Here is a 14,965-nt window from a genome sequence, read left to right as displayed (position 1 = left end):
TTTAATATAATAAGATTATTATTTGCTTGACCAGAGTGAAGATGCTAAATCAATTTTTTTAACACAAGCATTTGTCCTTATAATTAAGCGAGAAATCTCCCCAATGTTGCCACCTATGACAAACAGAACATCTGTAATGTTTAACCTAGAGGGATGACTAAAGGGATAAGAGCAGATCTATGGAGATATTCACAAGGGTGAAATGCAAATGGTCACTCCATAATCAGTCTTTTTAACTTACTTTAGATAAGAAGAAGAAAGAATGTCAAAGAGTGTATCTGCGCAAACACAAGAATATATTTTTCCAACTCGTCCGTTACGACTCTGCCTTAATCTTTGGTGCCCCCAAGTGTTCACAAAAAGTGTACAAAATCAGGACTCAATATTTCAGCCTTATTGCCTCAAATTGTATGTCTAAGGTTTATATTTCAGTAGTTGCTGATTAAATAGCCAATGAGTGAATTCGATCTCTATTTTCTCATCTATGGTTTAGATTTGATTTCACAAAATTATACAGTTTTTATAAATATTTACTTTTCCTAGAATGGATGTGAACTTGTAAGGTAATTTTGACTCAGGCTTGGAACAATAAGGGTTAAGTAGATAGTTTTACAAAAATTTGGCAGGAAGTTTGGCACTAGGTTGGTTTTACTGCTAATGATTTGAAGAAAATTTAAGTTTCAGCTATTTAGCAATTACTTTTGGCTATCGTTTTGCTTCTTTGTAATTATTATTATTATTATTTTATATTTACTCAATATGACTCTAAAAAGTGACTGCCTGTCTTATATAATGGATATTGATGCAACAGAGCATTAAAGCAATGTAGTAAATTAATAACGGTTATGTAAATAAAAGTGTTTCATCACTCAATGACGCAATGAACATGCCTGGGCAGTAAACGCACCTGCACCGTCACGTGACAAAGAAAAACTGGAGAACCTTCTCGATAAATCAGTTTAGGGAAGGCAGTTCAACAAGGATGGACAGAGGCGAAAACCACAGCGCTGCAATTTGCAAGTTATGTGGGGAGGCCTTCACGCTTCCTGGTAGGGGTTTTAAAATGTTTTTCTTACAATTTAATACTCGTTAACACACGTTATACCGTCTTACATGACGGTATAACTTACTTCTGTTCGCTAGCTAGCAGCGGTATCAGTTAGCTAAGTTAGCTAATTATGCAAATTTGTTCGTATCAAACTTTGCCGAAAACCGATAACTGCAAACGTGTGAATTTTTCAGAATGTGTATTCTTCTGTCATGTAGCGACCTAAGAAAGAAGTAAAATTGTCAAGTATATTGACCGAGCCCATAAAAATGTTTTAATTGGGACAAGAGAAAAACATGTCTCAAATTTTAAATTTTAATAAGTTAAAGTTCGTAGTTACGTTTTCCATATGGCGTTATAAAAACCGGTATAGAAAACGGTACAGAAACGCCCTTCAAATATGTTATGACTGTTGGTGTTGCATAGCTTGTCCACCAGATGGCACTTTGCAATCCTGTTGGCAGTATTTCATTACTGTAATGGTCATAACACATACAGCTTCAATGTTTTTTAAAAAACAGTATTATCATACATAATAATTCGTTTGATTTCATATTCAATGTGATGTTTCACTCTCCATTTGCTGTTGTTTCACGTGTCATAATCGACCTACGTTGCCCATAAATAACTTCACTGTCACCAAAATATGTATCCGCAACGGAATTTTGTTCGAACTTTGTTGAAAAGGGCCACACTAGTTGTTGTACTAGTGTAATGTCACAAGTACAACAACCTGCTGAGCAGAGCTGACAGAAAAAGAAAATCGGCTGATATATCAGATTTTTAAATATATTTCGGTATCTGTCTTATGCTGGGCTTACACTGTGCGATTTTTGGCCCATTTTGAGCCGATTTTTGAGTCGTGCGACCGTTTTGGCGATCGGCCCGATTTTGGCCTTCATCGTGCGTCGTGCATCGTGTAGTATACGTGGGGTAACGAGACGCGATTAACACCTCACGACCAGCTCCCGATCATCAATCGCTTGGTCGTGAGGGTGTCACCGCAGTTTGTCACACTGCGCACGCGCAAACACAAATGTCAGCGAAAAAGACGGCGCAGCACGGCAGTGCAGCGTGTGATCTGGACACAAGCGATGGAGGCACAACTTGTAGAACTTTGGAAAGCTCATCCGAGCCTTTTCGATGTGGCCTCACAAAATTATCACGACACAACAACCGTGAAAATAGTTGGATCTACACTGCTGCTCAATCACAGCTGCCTGATCAATGTTTTTCATTAGCAATTTAGCAAAGTTGATGGTGGTGGTGTGTCTGTGTGAGTGAAAGACAGAGAGGGAGAGCGAGCGACAGAATTTCTGTTATAACCTTCATTTTATGGACGCACAGTGTGAGCACTCAGGTCGCATCAGAGCATCGGGCCGTATAGTGTGAGACCCTGCATCGTGACCTATGAACTTCTAACCCCTGCGAGTCAATCGTACAGTTTGAGCAGGAGCTGAATCGCGCGACTGAAAAAATCGCACAGTGTAAGCCCAGCATAAGTCAACCACACGTAGTTTGTCAAAATTGGTCTTACCGTATTTTCACGACCATAAGGCGCACTGTGCTAAAAGGCGCAGTCTCAGTTATGTGTGCCCTTACTGTATTTAACACACACATAAGGCGCACTGGACCATAGGGCGCATACAAGTACCGTATGCGTATTTAAAAATAAAGCGGGAGCAAACCTGAATTCGGTACCTTACTCACATTTCTATTGCCGGTAATCGTCATCATCAACAACACACAAGCATACAAGTGTGCATATTTAAAAATAAAGCAGGAGCAAAACAAAGTTTGGTACTCACATTTTTATCATCAATCAAACCCATCGAAGTCCTCATCCTCTGTGTCTGAATTGAACAGCTGCGCTAAATCTCCATCAAACATGCCAGGTTCACTGTCTTCACCGTCAGAGTCACTTTCCGTGCCGTGCGGCTCCTCGGAAACGATGCCGGCTTTTGCGAAAGCTCGAACAACAGTGCCAGCAGACATGTTAGCCCAAGCATCTACAATCCATTGGCAAATTGTGGCGTAACTCGCCCGGCGCTGCCTTCCACTCTTAGTGAAACTGTGGTCTCCACCGGTCATCCATCGCTCCCAGGCCGCTCGCAGCCTTACTTTGAACGGGCGGTTCACACCGATGTCCAGCGGTTGGAGTTCCTTTGTCAGGCCTCCCGGAATGACAGCAAGCTCACAGTTCATTTGCTTCACTAGTTTTTTCACATCGGCTGTGAGATGGGCACGCATAGAGTCACAGATCAACAGCGATGGTGATGCGTGGAAAAAACCACCTGGTCTCCTTACATACACCTCCCTCAGCCAGTCTTTCATCATTTCCTCATCCATCCAGCCCTTTTCATTTGCCTTAATGATGATTCCTGCTGGAAACTTCTCTTTAGGCAAAGTCTTTCGCTTAAAAATCACCATAGGCGGCAGTTTCTGTCCATTAGCATGGCAGCCAAGCACAACAGTAAAAGAAGACTTTTCATACCCCGTTGTGCGTATCGCTACCGTGCTGGTCCCCTTCTTCTCCACAGTGTGACTCACCGGGATGTCAAAAGTGAGCGGGACCTCGTCCATGTTTGTGATGTGGCTGGGCTGGATGTTTTTGTCGCCGATGTGTTTGCTGCAGTAGGAGCGGAAGATGGCCAGCTTTTCCTTATAATCCGCTGGAAGTTGCTGCGCTACCGTAGTCCTGGTCCGGATGGAAAAATGGCACCGTTTCATAAAAAGTGAAAGTGAAACTGCTTTTAGCCGAATGGTGACCGTCGAAACGCTTCTCCCGCTCGTTCTTTGCTCGATGATCCACCGCTCGAGTCTTTCCTCCAACTCGAGCCACCTCGCCTTATGTCCGCGGAAACTCAGCTGCGTTTTCTTGACCTGCCGGAGCTTGTTTTCCAGCTTCCTCCATTTGCGAACCATCGATTCGTTAATCTTAAATTCTCTCGCCGCTGCTCGATTTCCATGTTCCTCCGCGTAGCTGATGGCCTTCAGTTTAAACTGTGCTTCGTAAGCGTGTCTCTTTGCCATTTTCAGGGTTGTTAAAACAACGATGTCCTGCATAATGCACATACCTGTTCTTTTATACAGGTATGTGCGATTGTCCCGGTATATACGATCAACGCCCACACTTCACCCTTTAACGTTCTCATGGTGTTCTCTACTACGTCCTCCTTACAACACATAGGGCGCACCGCGCTATAGGGCGCGCCGCACTTTTTGAAGAAAATCTAAGACTTTTAAGTGCGCCTTATGGTCGTGAAAATACGGTATTCAGATACTTAAAGATTGGTGTTCTAGCAGGTCCCTCCCCCCCCCCCCCTCCCCCCCCCCTCCCCCCCTCCCCTTGGTGATCAGACAGGAATTTGTACATACACAGGCACAGAATAGCTCTAAATTCATTTAGACCAATACAAAGTTTTAGGTCAAAAATCAGCTGCAGTTGTCCATATTTAACCTCTGGATTAGTTGCATGTCATTTAGCTAAACGTCTTAAAAAACGTAACTACAATGTTTCCTGTTTCATTAATTTTTGAAGTACTGTGTCCAGAACAACTAAGCTAAATTTGGGTAAATTACAGACTAATGTATTCAACCAGTGATAACATTTTGTTATGATAAGATATCTGTATTTTGATAATATATGTTTTTAAGATCAAAGTTCAAGGGAACAAAAACAAAGTTTATCCCTTTTTTTTTTTTCCTACAGAGGATGATATCCCCGGCAATCTCCCTCGTGTGCTTTTATGTGGCCACATCTATTGCACATTTTGCCTGCAGTCTCTTGAATGTGACAGTGTCATCAGATGTCCGGAGTGTGAGGTAAAAATTGTCTTTCCATTCAGTGGAGGCCACAACTCAGTTGTTGACAGTAGCAAATTTAAAAGGATCACTTTCATCATAGATTACTAAATTAGTGGCTTATTAATTTGTAAAGCACTTGACGTATAAATGTGAAATGATTACTTTGTCTTTCCTTAAGGGTAGGTGTAGATGTGCAAGAAATGCTAGAAACACATGGCTGTTGTCTGTTGTAATGTCACTGGATATTTTAGTAGTTTTACATAACACACATTGTGTTCGAACAGACCGAAAGTAGCTTTTTCTTTATTTTTTTTTTTTTTTCAAGCTAAATCAGCAACAGTTGCTATTGATGTGGTTTTGCATCAAAGTTCTTCATTGCAGAAAAAGTCAAAGGGTGATTGTAAGCTATCAAATTGATCCTCCCTGCAGGTTGTGTCCACTCTTCCCGAAGGGCAAGTGTATGGTCTGCAGGAAGACAGCAGAATCATAGGCCTTATCTACACTACTAAAATGAATAAGATGAAAAGGTAAGATGCATCTCTGACTATTGAGCTAACCCACTGCTGTATCAGAAGTTGAATGCTAGATTAGATGAAACTTTATTAATCCCTCGGGTGGGTTCCTCCGGGAAATTCAGTGCTGTTAAGAATTTTGCCTCCTCTGCATGTAATGAATGTGCCATAGATTTTACAGTATCATTAGAGAGTCTTTATTCTCCCCCTGAAGGGAGGGAGTATGTTGTCAGTTCAGTTTGTTTGTCTGGTTGTTTGTAGCCTAGCTCCCACAGTTTTCAGTCGCCCCACCCTGGGGCGCCTCTGTCAGTGTGCTCCAGGGTGGCTGTGGCTACAGTGTAGCTTGTCATCACCAGTGTGTGAATGTGTGTGTGAATGGGTGGATGACTGGATGTGTAAAGCGCTTTGGGGTCCTTAGGGACTAGTAAAGCGCTATAAAATAGAGATGGACCGATCCGATATTACGTATCGGTATCGGTCCGATACTGACCTAAATTACTGGATCGGATATCGGAGAAAAATAAAAAATGTAATCCGATCCATTAAATATCACGAAAGCACCTCACAAAACTTGCAACACGCCGTAACTCACCTCAGAACGTTAGCACGTCGGAGCAGTATGCATCACGTGATAGAGCGGCTGTGGCATGCGGGACCTGTCGGTGGTCTGGATAGCATTTGGAGCTTCGCTAGCAACCCGGCATTTCATCTCCGACAAAGTTATCCCCGAGAGAAGTAAAGCAAGTGTGTAAGTCCATCTCTGAATGTTTGTAAAGCATTCCTGCGTTAAGCTTAACAAGCGATATATGGAGCGACTGCCTCTTCTTGCTGCTACTTCAATCATGAAACTGCTTAACGATCAGCTGATCGGCTTTTCTGTCGCGAGTCCGTTCTCTTGTTTGTTTTTGGCCCACTTTGCACCAGAAAGAGGAAACCAGCGGCTGAACAACAGCAGCACGTTTAAGCTTGATCAGCTGTTGTTAGAATTTATTTAATATTACTTTCTACACCAGGATCTTTTTCTACGTAGCTGACGCTGGTAACTGTGCAGGGGCGGATCTAGCAAAGTTTAGCCAGGGGGGCCGATAGGGCATTAACAGGGAAAAGGGGGCACAAAGACATACTTTTCTTTCTTATTCTCATTTAAAATGTCAGCTTTTAATAAATAATTATCTGACACCCAAAGTTTTAATTTGATGAAAATGAATAGAAGTCCATTACTGTATATAGTGACTATTAAGTCTAATATATATACCCTAGTAAGCTATAGTACTTTTTCCTTTGGGAAGGTACCATCTGTGCAGTCTGCAATTTTGTTGAAGAAAGATGTTGAATCTATTTAATATTTCTTGAAAAATAATTGATTTCTGTGCATTTTTTTTCACACTGCATCAAATTAAGGTTGATTACGTCGATTAAGCATCATGAGGTGGAGGTGAGGGGTGGTTCCCTATTTTTTATTTATTTATTTTTGTTGTTGCTGGGAGTTGGAACCCTATTAGTTAGGTTGCTTAATATTTATGCTAAGTACTCTTTAAAATACCAGAATAGGGAGGATGGTGTAGGTTTAAGTTTATTAGATTGATCAGTATTGCTGAACTATGAAAATTTTTTTTTGCATACAGGTATAACAGAATAGCTTTAGTGTAGTTGTTGTTTTAAACTTGAGTATGAACTTATACAAAATGCAGCAAGATATTTAAAAAAACAGTTTTGTTGATTAAAAAACACTATATCGGATTCATATCGGTATCGGCAGATATCCAAATTTATGATATCGGTATTGGACATAAAAAAAAAGTGGTATCGTGCCATCTCTAATACAAATACAGGCCATTTACCATATTATTTTCAAATTTTGTGTGATGGTAGATACCAATACCAGTTCAAGCTGATTTATTTTGGTGAAAATCAGGTGAAGGGCACACCAAATGTGAAAATCAGTAAAAACTTTATATTACCCACAGTTTTTAATAGATCATCTTCAAATTTCACAACAATATAATAGGCCTTAGGTGACATAAATACCTATGTTGACAGGGCATGGAGAGAGCTGTACAACACTTTTTTTTTCTTTCAATACAACGTCACAATGATGCCATAAAATGCTGATGTCATCATTTTGTAAAAACAACATCATAAAATATGAAGTTGAGCTCTCTGCGTACTCTTGTTATGATAAATTTTCTGGTATTTCTCTTCTTAAACCTCAGATGTGACAAATCAAAGAATCGCAAAAAGAACAAGGCATCACCATCCACAGACACTCATGTCAGCTCTGATATGGAGCAGGTAAGTTTGGGTGAGGTTAGTAGTGGAGAAAGAAAGTTGTTTTCACACCGCATGCTGTTAATGTCAAACATGTCTGTAAATTTTCAAATTACTTAGCACACTGCATTAACACATTGACTGTGACATATATTTATTCCAGCATGTTATGTGAGATGACATTCAAGCATAGCACTACATGTTTCTTTCTCAGGTTATTGGCATAAATGTTTGACTTATTCTCATTAGTACATGCTTTTAGTACTAACCACGAATGACTGGCAAATATTTAATAATTGTTGAAGTAAGATTTCTGATGCTGATTTTTTTCTAGCCAGCTGATATTGAGAAGTTTCAGAAGACTGTAGATGAGGCATTGGCTCAGGCTGCAGAAACTCTTGCCCAGCTTGTGCACATCCATGAGGTAAAAGCTGCATTCCATACTTGTCTTTTTAAAAGTGGAAGCTGTCTTAAATGAAAACATCCAAAAATCCCTTTCTTATATACCACACCTGAAACTGATTTCTAGTTGACAGTTGCCAAACCCCCCCCCCCCCCCCCCCCCCAAAAAAAGGAAAAAACAAATGTAATGCTTAAAAGCTCACAACTGATAGAGCAAATCATAACTAATAAGGTTTATTAGCAATAGGTCCTTAACATTGATTTTGTGGGTTAAGTGTTGCTCCCAAGTCTTTGAATGATAACTTAGGCAAATTGTGTTTTTTATCTTTTATACGCCGCCTTTATATTTTAACAGTGTCGTACAACAAGATAATAACAACCTGAACACATGTTGTAGAATCTTATCACTAACTGTTTATGTTATTTAACATAACATTAATTATAATACAAAAAATGTTCTTTGAGACTGTTGTTGGATTTGCAAATAAATATTTTTCATTTGTGCAGACACTGACGACTGGTCTGGAAGAACAAGTGAAGAGAGAGGTAGCTCGGCTGGAGATGGAGATCAAGCAAGTTGCAGACAAGGCTTTACATGCTGTTCAAAACTGGTATGGATGTTAAAGTCTCAAAATGTAGTTCAGTAGAAAGGCTTTGTAATGATATCCTGTGTTCACCTTTGGAAAAGTGGTTTATCAGAGTTTCTTAAGAGCTTGAAGAGAAGGGGACTGGACTTCTTTAAAAAGATTTTTTTTTTTTTTGGAAGGTTTTTCATCCAAGAAACATCTTTAGGTTTTTTTTGTTGTTGTTATTTTTACTTGCTTTAAATTTTGCCCCCCCCCCAAAAAAAAACCCCAAAAAAACAGGAAAGACGCACAGATGAGCCAGCTGACAGAACTGGAGACAAAATTCTCATCCAGCCAAGCAGCAGTGCGCCACATCCAGGAGCGAATAAAGGCATTGGAGATTGCCATGCAGATGGCCAGAAAAGTGCGCTGTGTCCCCTTTTTGGAGCAGTACTGCATACTAGATAAGGTGTTTGTTATTCTTACATACATCCTGACAGATTCCTCCTCACACAGTATATGTCAAATTCTGTAAAATTTGTAACAAATTGATGTGACTTCACCTGCTGCTTTAATAATTTATAGGAAAGAAGGCAATATAGTGAATTCTGAAATATGCTGCTTCTCTTTGAATAATAGGTATTAGAGACACTGCAGGCTCCAGTGGATGATCAGTTGATTGATATGAAATGCATTACCATGGGGACTGGAATGAGGTTTGTTATTGTTTGGTTTGTAGGGGACATATATAGAACACTTTGGTCGTGTCCAAATTCATGGGCTGCATCCTCCTGAGGACGCATTTGTTGACCGATTACGTCACAGCGACACGCCGAAGGCTGTCCAAATTTGTAGACTCCTCCGAATGTAGCCGACAAATGCATCCTCCTTTTCCCCTAATTTGAAGGATGGGTCGGGTGTGTCCTTCGTGGCCCACCATATCCCAGAATTCATAGCGTGGCTCAGCCAATTCCAGTTTGGCTGAGATTAAAGTTATTAGATTAGATAAAATAAAAGTTTATTAATCCCCCGGGTGGGTTCCTCCTTGGTTTTCACACAGCTGAATAAACGTCAAACAGAAAACTGATCAAACAGAAGTGTGAGATGGTTGAGAATTTACGCCAGTGTCCTGTCATATTTTAGATAGCAAGGAGCAGACGGCCGAGTTTATTAAACTCCACCGAGACAGCGGTGGAGTTTAATAATCAGAAGGCTAGAACAATTCCACAGCCGTTTACTTCTACCAGACCTTCTGAGGACCCGGCCCACGTAGACCGCGAAGGCCCCTCAGCAGGATGCAGCCCATGAATTTGGACACGACCTTTATACATGAAACAAGTTCTTTACTGTCTTCTCAATAGTATATTGACATATTAAAATAGTAACAATAATGTGTGCAGGAAAGTGCGGGATTCTGAGTGCATGAGTGATATACTTTTATCTCTACATATTTTAAAACTGGGATATCTATGTATGTGTTGCAGCTGTGTTTTCCAGTTAGAGTGTCTGAATGGGAATTTAGCATTGTCCTTGAAGATGGAAGTCAGCAACCCAAAAGAGTGAGTGTTTAATTTATCTCTTATAGATTTCCACTTGTATTCATTATTCCCTTTCAAGTGATTTAAGATTTGTCTTACCTTTTTTGTTTGTTTGAGCAGTTGAGAAAAGAATTGTGCCATAGACTTCTATATGCAGAATATGCATTAATTACAGCTAATGGTCTTGTACTTACTAACTTGTACTTTACCATACATAACTGTGCAAGTCTTAAGTCACCCTTCATCTTTTAAAAATGTTTTTATTAGGGAAAAAATGGGGAAATGGTTGCAGAGATTTATTAAGATGTGCAAACATGTGCAAATACAGTAAGCCCAAAACTGAGTTCCTACAATTTTAACGAGTTTGAAAGTCAACATTTGGTTCAACCCCCTTTATTCTTTGACACTGCCTAAGCTATTCTAGGCAGCTTTCTGGTTATACCTTTAAGTAGTCTTCAGGAATAGTTCTTCAGGCTTCTACTTTCTGTCAATTCTGCCTCTGGTGAGGCCAAATTCATGACTCATTCGTGGTGGGCTGAAATGTATTCTTTTCCACACTGGCAATGTGTTTAGGGTTATTGTTATGCTTTTAAATGCCAATCAGAAGCTTTCCCAATGGTATTACGTGATGGTGGCATTTATAATAGACCTGTTGCCGCTGATTTTCTGTCCAGTTTTTGGTTAATTTGGCATACCCCAGCTTTTTCTCAGTTTCCTTCACTTAAAAAACGGTTCTTGACACCCACACTTCAACTGAGACCATTTTTGATGAGTCCTTGGTGAACAGTAGATGGGTGAACTGGAAGCCTAGATGCCTCTCTCCAGTCCTTTTTCAAATAATTGCTGGATTTTTTCCCCCCCTATTTTATAAGGACGTGACTTTCAGATACTGTTCATCTGCTGTACACTTTTTTTCCTAAGGTCTCACGCATGTCTTGGTCCCTCCAGTGATGCATAGAACATACTATACTACAACCTGGTATATACCAGGTTGTAGTATAGTATTTACAATTATTTACAATAATAGCATTTTAGGACTTGCCTTGTTATCTTTGGCATTTCTTTTCATAGATTCAGTTAAAGAAATAAAGAAATACAATTGTTCAACAGGTAACAAAGTCCCTAAAGATACAACTTCAAATCGGTTCTTTGCTAACTGCTATCTGTTATGTATGGACACAACACTGGTTCATCTCTCTTTAGTTAGGTGCTTTTTTTCCTTTCTTTTTTTCTTTTTATCTTTTAAATGGTTGGTTCATAGGTTTAATGTTAAGTTGCTCAAGCAAAAAATTTACCCTGAAAATGGGCAAGTAGAAGGACTGGGCTGAAACTAAGCAGAGTGGACAATGTTCAAAGAAAACCTGTGAAAAACCTTCACAAAGCCTGGAGAACTACTGCTGAATACTTAAAACCCTACATGAAAATCTGGCTGTTTGAAAGCAAAGCATTACTGTAGTAATGCTCTGAGTTTTATTTGCGGCACAATGTATTAGTAAAGGGGTGGTAATGTGCTACTATAGGATTGTGTTGAAATACGTGGTTGTTCTGTTGTCAAAGCCCTTTGAGGTAACTGTTGTTGTGATTTGGGTGCAATATAAATAGAATTTATATGGCATTAAAACATATACACATTGTGGTTACACATATGTAAGTACACATATATACTGAAATATGGGCAAAAGCAGATTCAATAGAGATTCATTAATTTTCAGTGCACTGCTGGTGCCATCTGTATTGCCTTTAATTTTTGAAGGCATGTTAATTTGTGACATTTGTTGTAGCCTGGCTCAGTCCCCACCCAAAAGCTACCAGCCAGGCAGGTTTGGTAGAAAGTCTCACTTGAAACGTCCAGATGGCAGAAACAGCAGGTGTATTCCACGCAGTGACAAAATCCACACCCCACCAAAGCAGCGCCAGCAGAGTCCAAGAGCTAACAGTCCATCATCACGAGGCTCCTCTCCAAGCCCAAGATCTCGTTGCAGGTTCAACCTTTCTCGCCACAGCTCAGCTTCAGACCTTGGAAGCCCAGATGTGATTATTGAGGACTTTTTAGATGAGGGACAAGGTGTGTTGCTTTGTTGTTAGTACATTCTTTACATTGATTTTCTTAAAATAGAGGCAAAAGAGAAGCTTTAATCTATTTTGAAATGTTTCCTGTAGCCCTCCCTCCAACTGGGCCTGAACTGGCCAGTGACAAACTAAGAATTAACAGGAGAAGAAAACATCAGTTCTCTGCTACTAAGAGAAGTGGTAAGGAATTGTTATATAGTGTTATATCGTTATAAAGATAAAGTCAATATAAGTAAATCAATAAGCATAATGTTAACCAGCAAAAAACACATCATTTAAAATTAACTGGTACATGCTCTAAATAAGACAAACCATTTGTTGTCTGTTTTTAGCAGTCACACAGTGGGTGGTGGTAACCCACATTGTGAATCCAAGTCAGTTCTATGTCCAGTCTGTGGCTGAGAGGAGAGAAAGTGAGATCCTTTCAGACAAAATCAACCAACTCTGCAGTGGAGATGGTTGCAGCTTCATTGTAAAGGACACAGTGGAAACAGGTTTGTGTATGTGTGTGTGCACTTCGGTTTGTGTGAAAATTTTACATTTCAGTTTAAACATATTCCGCATTTGAGCTGTGCCATATTATAGTGTTTGTAATATTCAATTCAATTTTATTTATATAGCGCCAAATCACAACATAAGTCGCCTCAAGGCGCTTCATAGATACAGAGAAAAACCCAACAATCATATGACCCCCTATGAGCAAGCACTTTGGCAACAGTGGGAAGGAAAAACTCCCTTTTAACAGGAAGAAACCTCCGGCAGAACCAGGCTCAGGGAGGGTCGGGGCCATCTGCTGCGACCGGTTGGGGTGAGAGAAGGAAGACAGGATAAAAGACATGCTGTGGAAGAGAGACAGAGGTTAATAACAGATATGATTCAATGCAGAGAGGTCTGTTAACACATAGTGAGTGAGAAAGGTGACTGGAAAGGAAAAACTCAATGCATCATGGGAATCCCCCGGCAGCCTATGTCTATTGCAGCATAACTAAGGGAGGATTCAGGGTCACCTGGTCCAGCCCTAACTATATGCTTTAGCAAAAAGGAAAGTTTGAAGCCTAATCTTGAAAGTAGAGATAGTGTCTGTCTCCCGAATCCAAACTGGAAGCTGGTTCCACAGAAGAGGGGCCTGAAAACTGAAGGCTCTCCCTCCCATTCTACTTTTAAATACTCTAGGAACAACAAGTAGGCCTGCAGAGCGAGAGCGAAGTGCTCTAATTTTAGAGATGTTGCGCAAATGGAAGAAAGCAGTCTTACATATTTGTTTAATATGTGCATTGAAGGACATGTCCTGGTCAAAAATGACTCCAAGGTTCCTCACCGCGTTACTGGAGGCCAAGGTAATGCCATCCAGAGTAAGAATCTGGTTAGATACCATATTTCTAAGATTTTCAGGGCCGAGTACAATAACCTCAGTTTTATCTGAATTAAGAAGCAGAAAGTTAGCGGCCATCCAGGTCTTTATGTCTTTAAGACATTCCTGCAGTTTAACTAATTGGTGTGTGTTATCTGGCTTCATGGACAGATAGAGCTGGGTGTCATCTGCATAGCAGTGAAAATGTATGCTATGTCTTCTAATGATACTGCCTAGGGGAAGCATGTATAATGTAAACAGAATTGGTCCTAGCACTGAACCCTGTGGAACTCCATAATTAACCTCAGTGTGTGAAGAGGACTCTCCATTTACATGCACAAATTGGAGTCTATTAGATAGATATGATACAAACCACTGCAGCGCAGTACCTGTAATACCTACAGCATGTTCTAATTGCTCTAATAGGATATTATGGTCGACAGTATCGAAGTATAAATTTTTTACACGATATAAGAATGCCATATTGTTTTTCTATCACAATGCCATTTTACGTGCGTTAGTGCAAACAACAACAATATAAGCTCAGACAGTAGTGTGGAGCTTATATAGGAGAGATCAGCGTGTCAGGATTTATGAAGTGAATGGTTCATGAGAATACTTTTTAATCAAAGCTAGATAATGTAAATTGTTCCGTAAACTCAGTCGTTATTACAGTGTTTTTTGGAAAATACGGCACACTTAAAATCAATCCTTTGATTTTTCTGAAAATCGACAGTGTCCTTTATAATCTCGTGTGCCTTATGTATGAATTCTGGTTGTGTTTACTGACCTGGAAACAATTTTATGTGCTACACGGCACTTGAAAATCTGTCAAATGTTTCAGTACGACTTTGCTAAGCTACGAAGCCGGACTGCTTGATGGATTGTCAGAGCATTACGGCTACCGTAGGCAGGAGCCTCGCGGAGTGATACGTACTTCGCTTCAACATAATATTACCGTATTGTGTGTGTATAACCCCTTTTTAAGTTTTGTGGATATTATACATGGTTATGCTGAGGATATGTCGGCCAATTTCCACTGGAAATGCCTTTTGGTTAAACTGTCGGCAAGGAATTTGCATTTGTTAATTTTTTATATAACTTTAATGCACTTAAAAAAGCTGCTTGTTTAAGTGAAAATACATTGATGTTTGTTTTGGTTTTTTTTGTTTGTTTGTTTGGGTTTTTTTTGGACTAATAAAGTTGTGGAGTTGTAAAGTATTTTGTCTAGTGTCAATTATATCATCAGTTATATCGTTATCGCAAATTTTCGAATGTATATCGTGATAAATATTTTTGGTCATATCGCCGTGCTCTACTGAGAATGCATCAAGCCATACTTTTAATTCAGAATGGCTATAGACATCGTCATGTTTGCTTGTTTTCTTTGATTTACGGTTTCT

The 14,965-nt window shown here is 39.8% G+C and overlaps 1 protein-coding gene across 1 annotated transcript in view; it reads left to right on the top strand.

Annotated features, from left to right (window-relative positions):
• Positions 1-915: 915 nt before the first annotated feature.
• The window catches only part of rnf17 (ring finger protein 17), a 34,334-nt gene continuing 20,284 nt past the window's right edge, over positions 916-14,965 (top strand). The window contains exons 1-12 of the mRNA XM_005932543.3: positions 916-1,049; positions 4,761-4,873; positions 5,285-5,382; positions 7,581-7,659; positions 7,970-8,059; positions 8,545-8,648; positions 8,904-9,072; positions 9,243-9,319; positions 10,088-10,162; positions 11,923-12,206; positions 12,302-12,391; positions 12,544-12,705. Coding sequence (XP_005932605.1) covers positions 983-1,049; positions 4,761-4,873; positions 5,285-5,382; positions 7,581-7,659; positions 7,970-8,059; positions 8,545-8,648; positions 8,904-9,072; positions 9,243-9,319; positions 10,088-10,162; positions 11,923-12,206; positions 12,302-12,391; positions 12,544-12,705 — 1,408 coding nt within the window. The 5' untranslated portion in view covers positions 916-982. The remainder of the gene's footprint in view (positions 1,050-4,760; positions 4,874-5,284; positions 5,383-7,580; positions 7,660-7,969; positions 8,060-8,544; positions 8,649-8,903; positions 9,073-9,242; positions 9,320-10,087; positions 10,163-11,922; positions 12,207-12,301; positions 12,392-12,543; positions 12,706-14,965) is intronic.

This window comes from Haplochromis burtoni, unplaced genomic scaffold (genome assembly GCF_018398535.1).
Source record: "Haplochromis burtoni strain Fernald_Lab_line unplaced genomic scaffold, NCSU_Asbu1 Contig_154, whole genome shotgun sequence".
Classification (NCBI taxonomy): Eukaryota; Metazoa; Chordata; class Actinopteri; order Cichliformes; family Cichlidae; genus Haplochromis; species Haplochromis burtoni.
The sequence above is the reverse complement of the archived record's forward strand: the minus strand, read 5'-3'. Positions and strand labels throughout refer to the sequence as shown.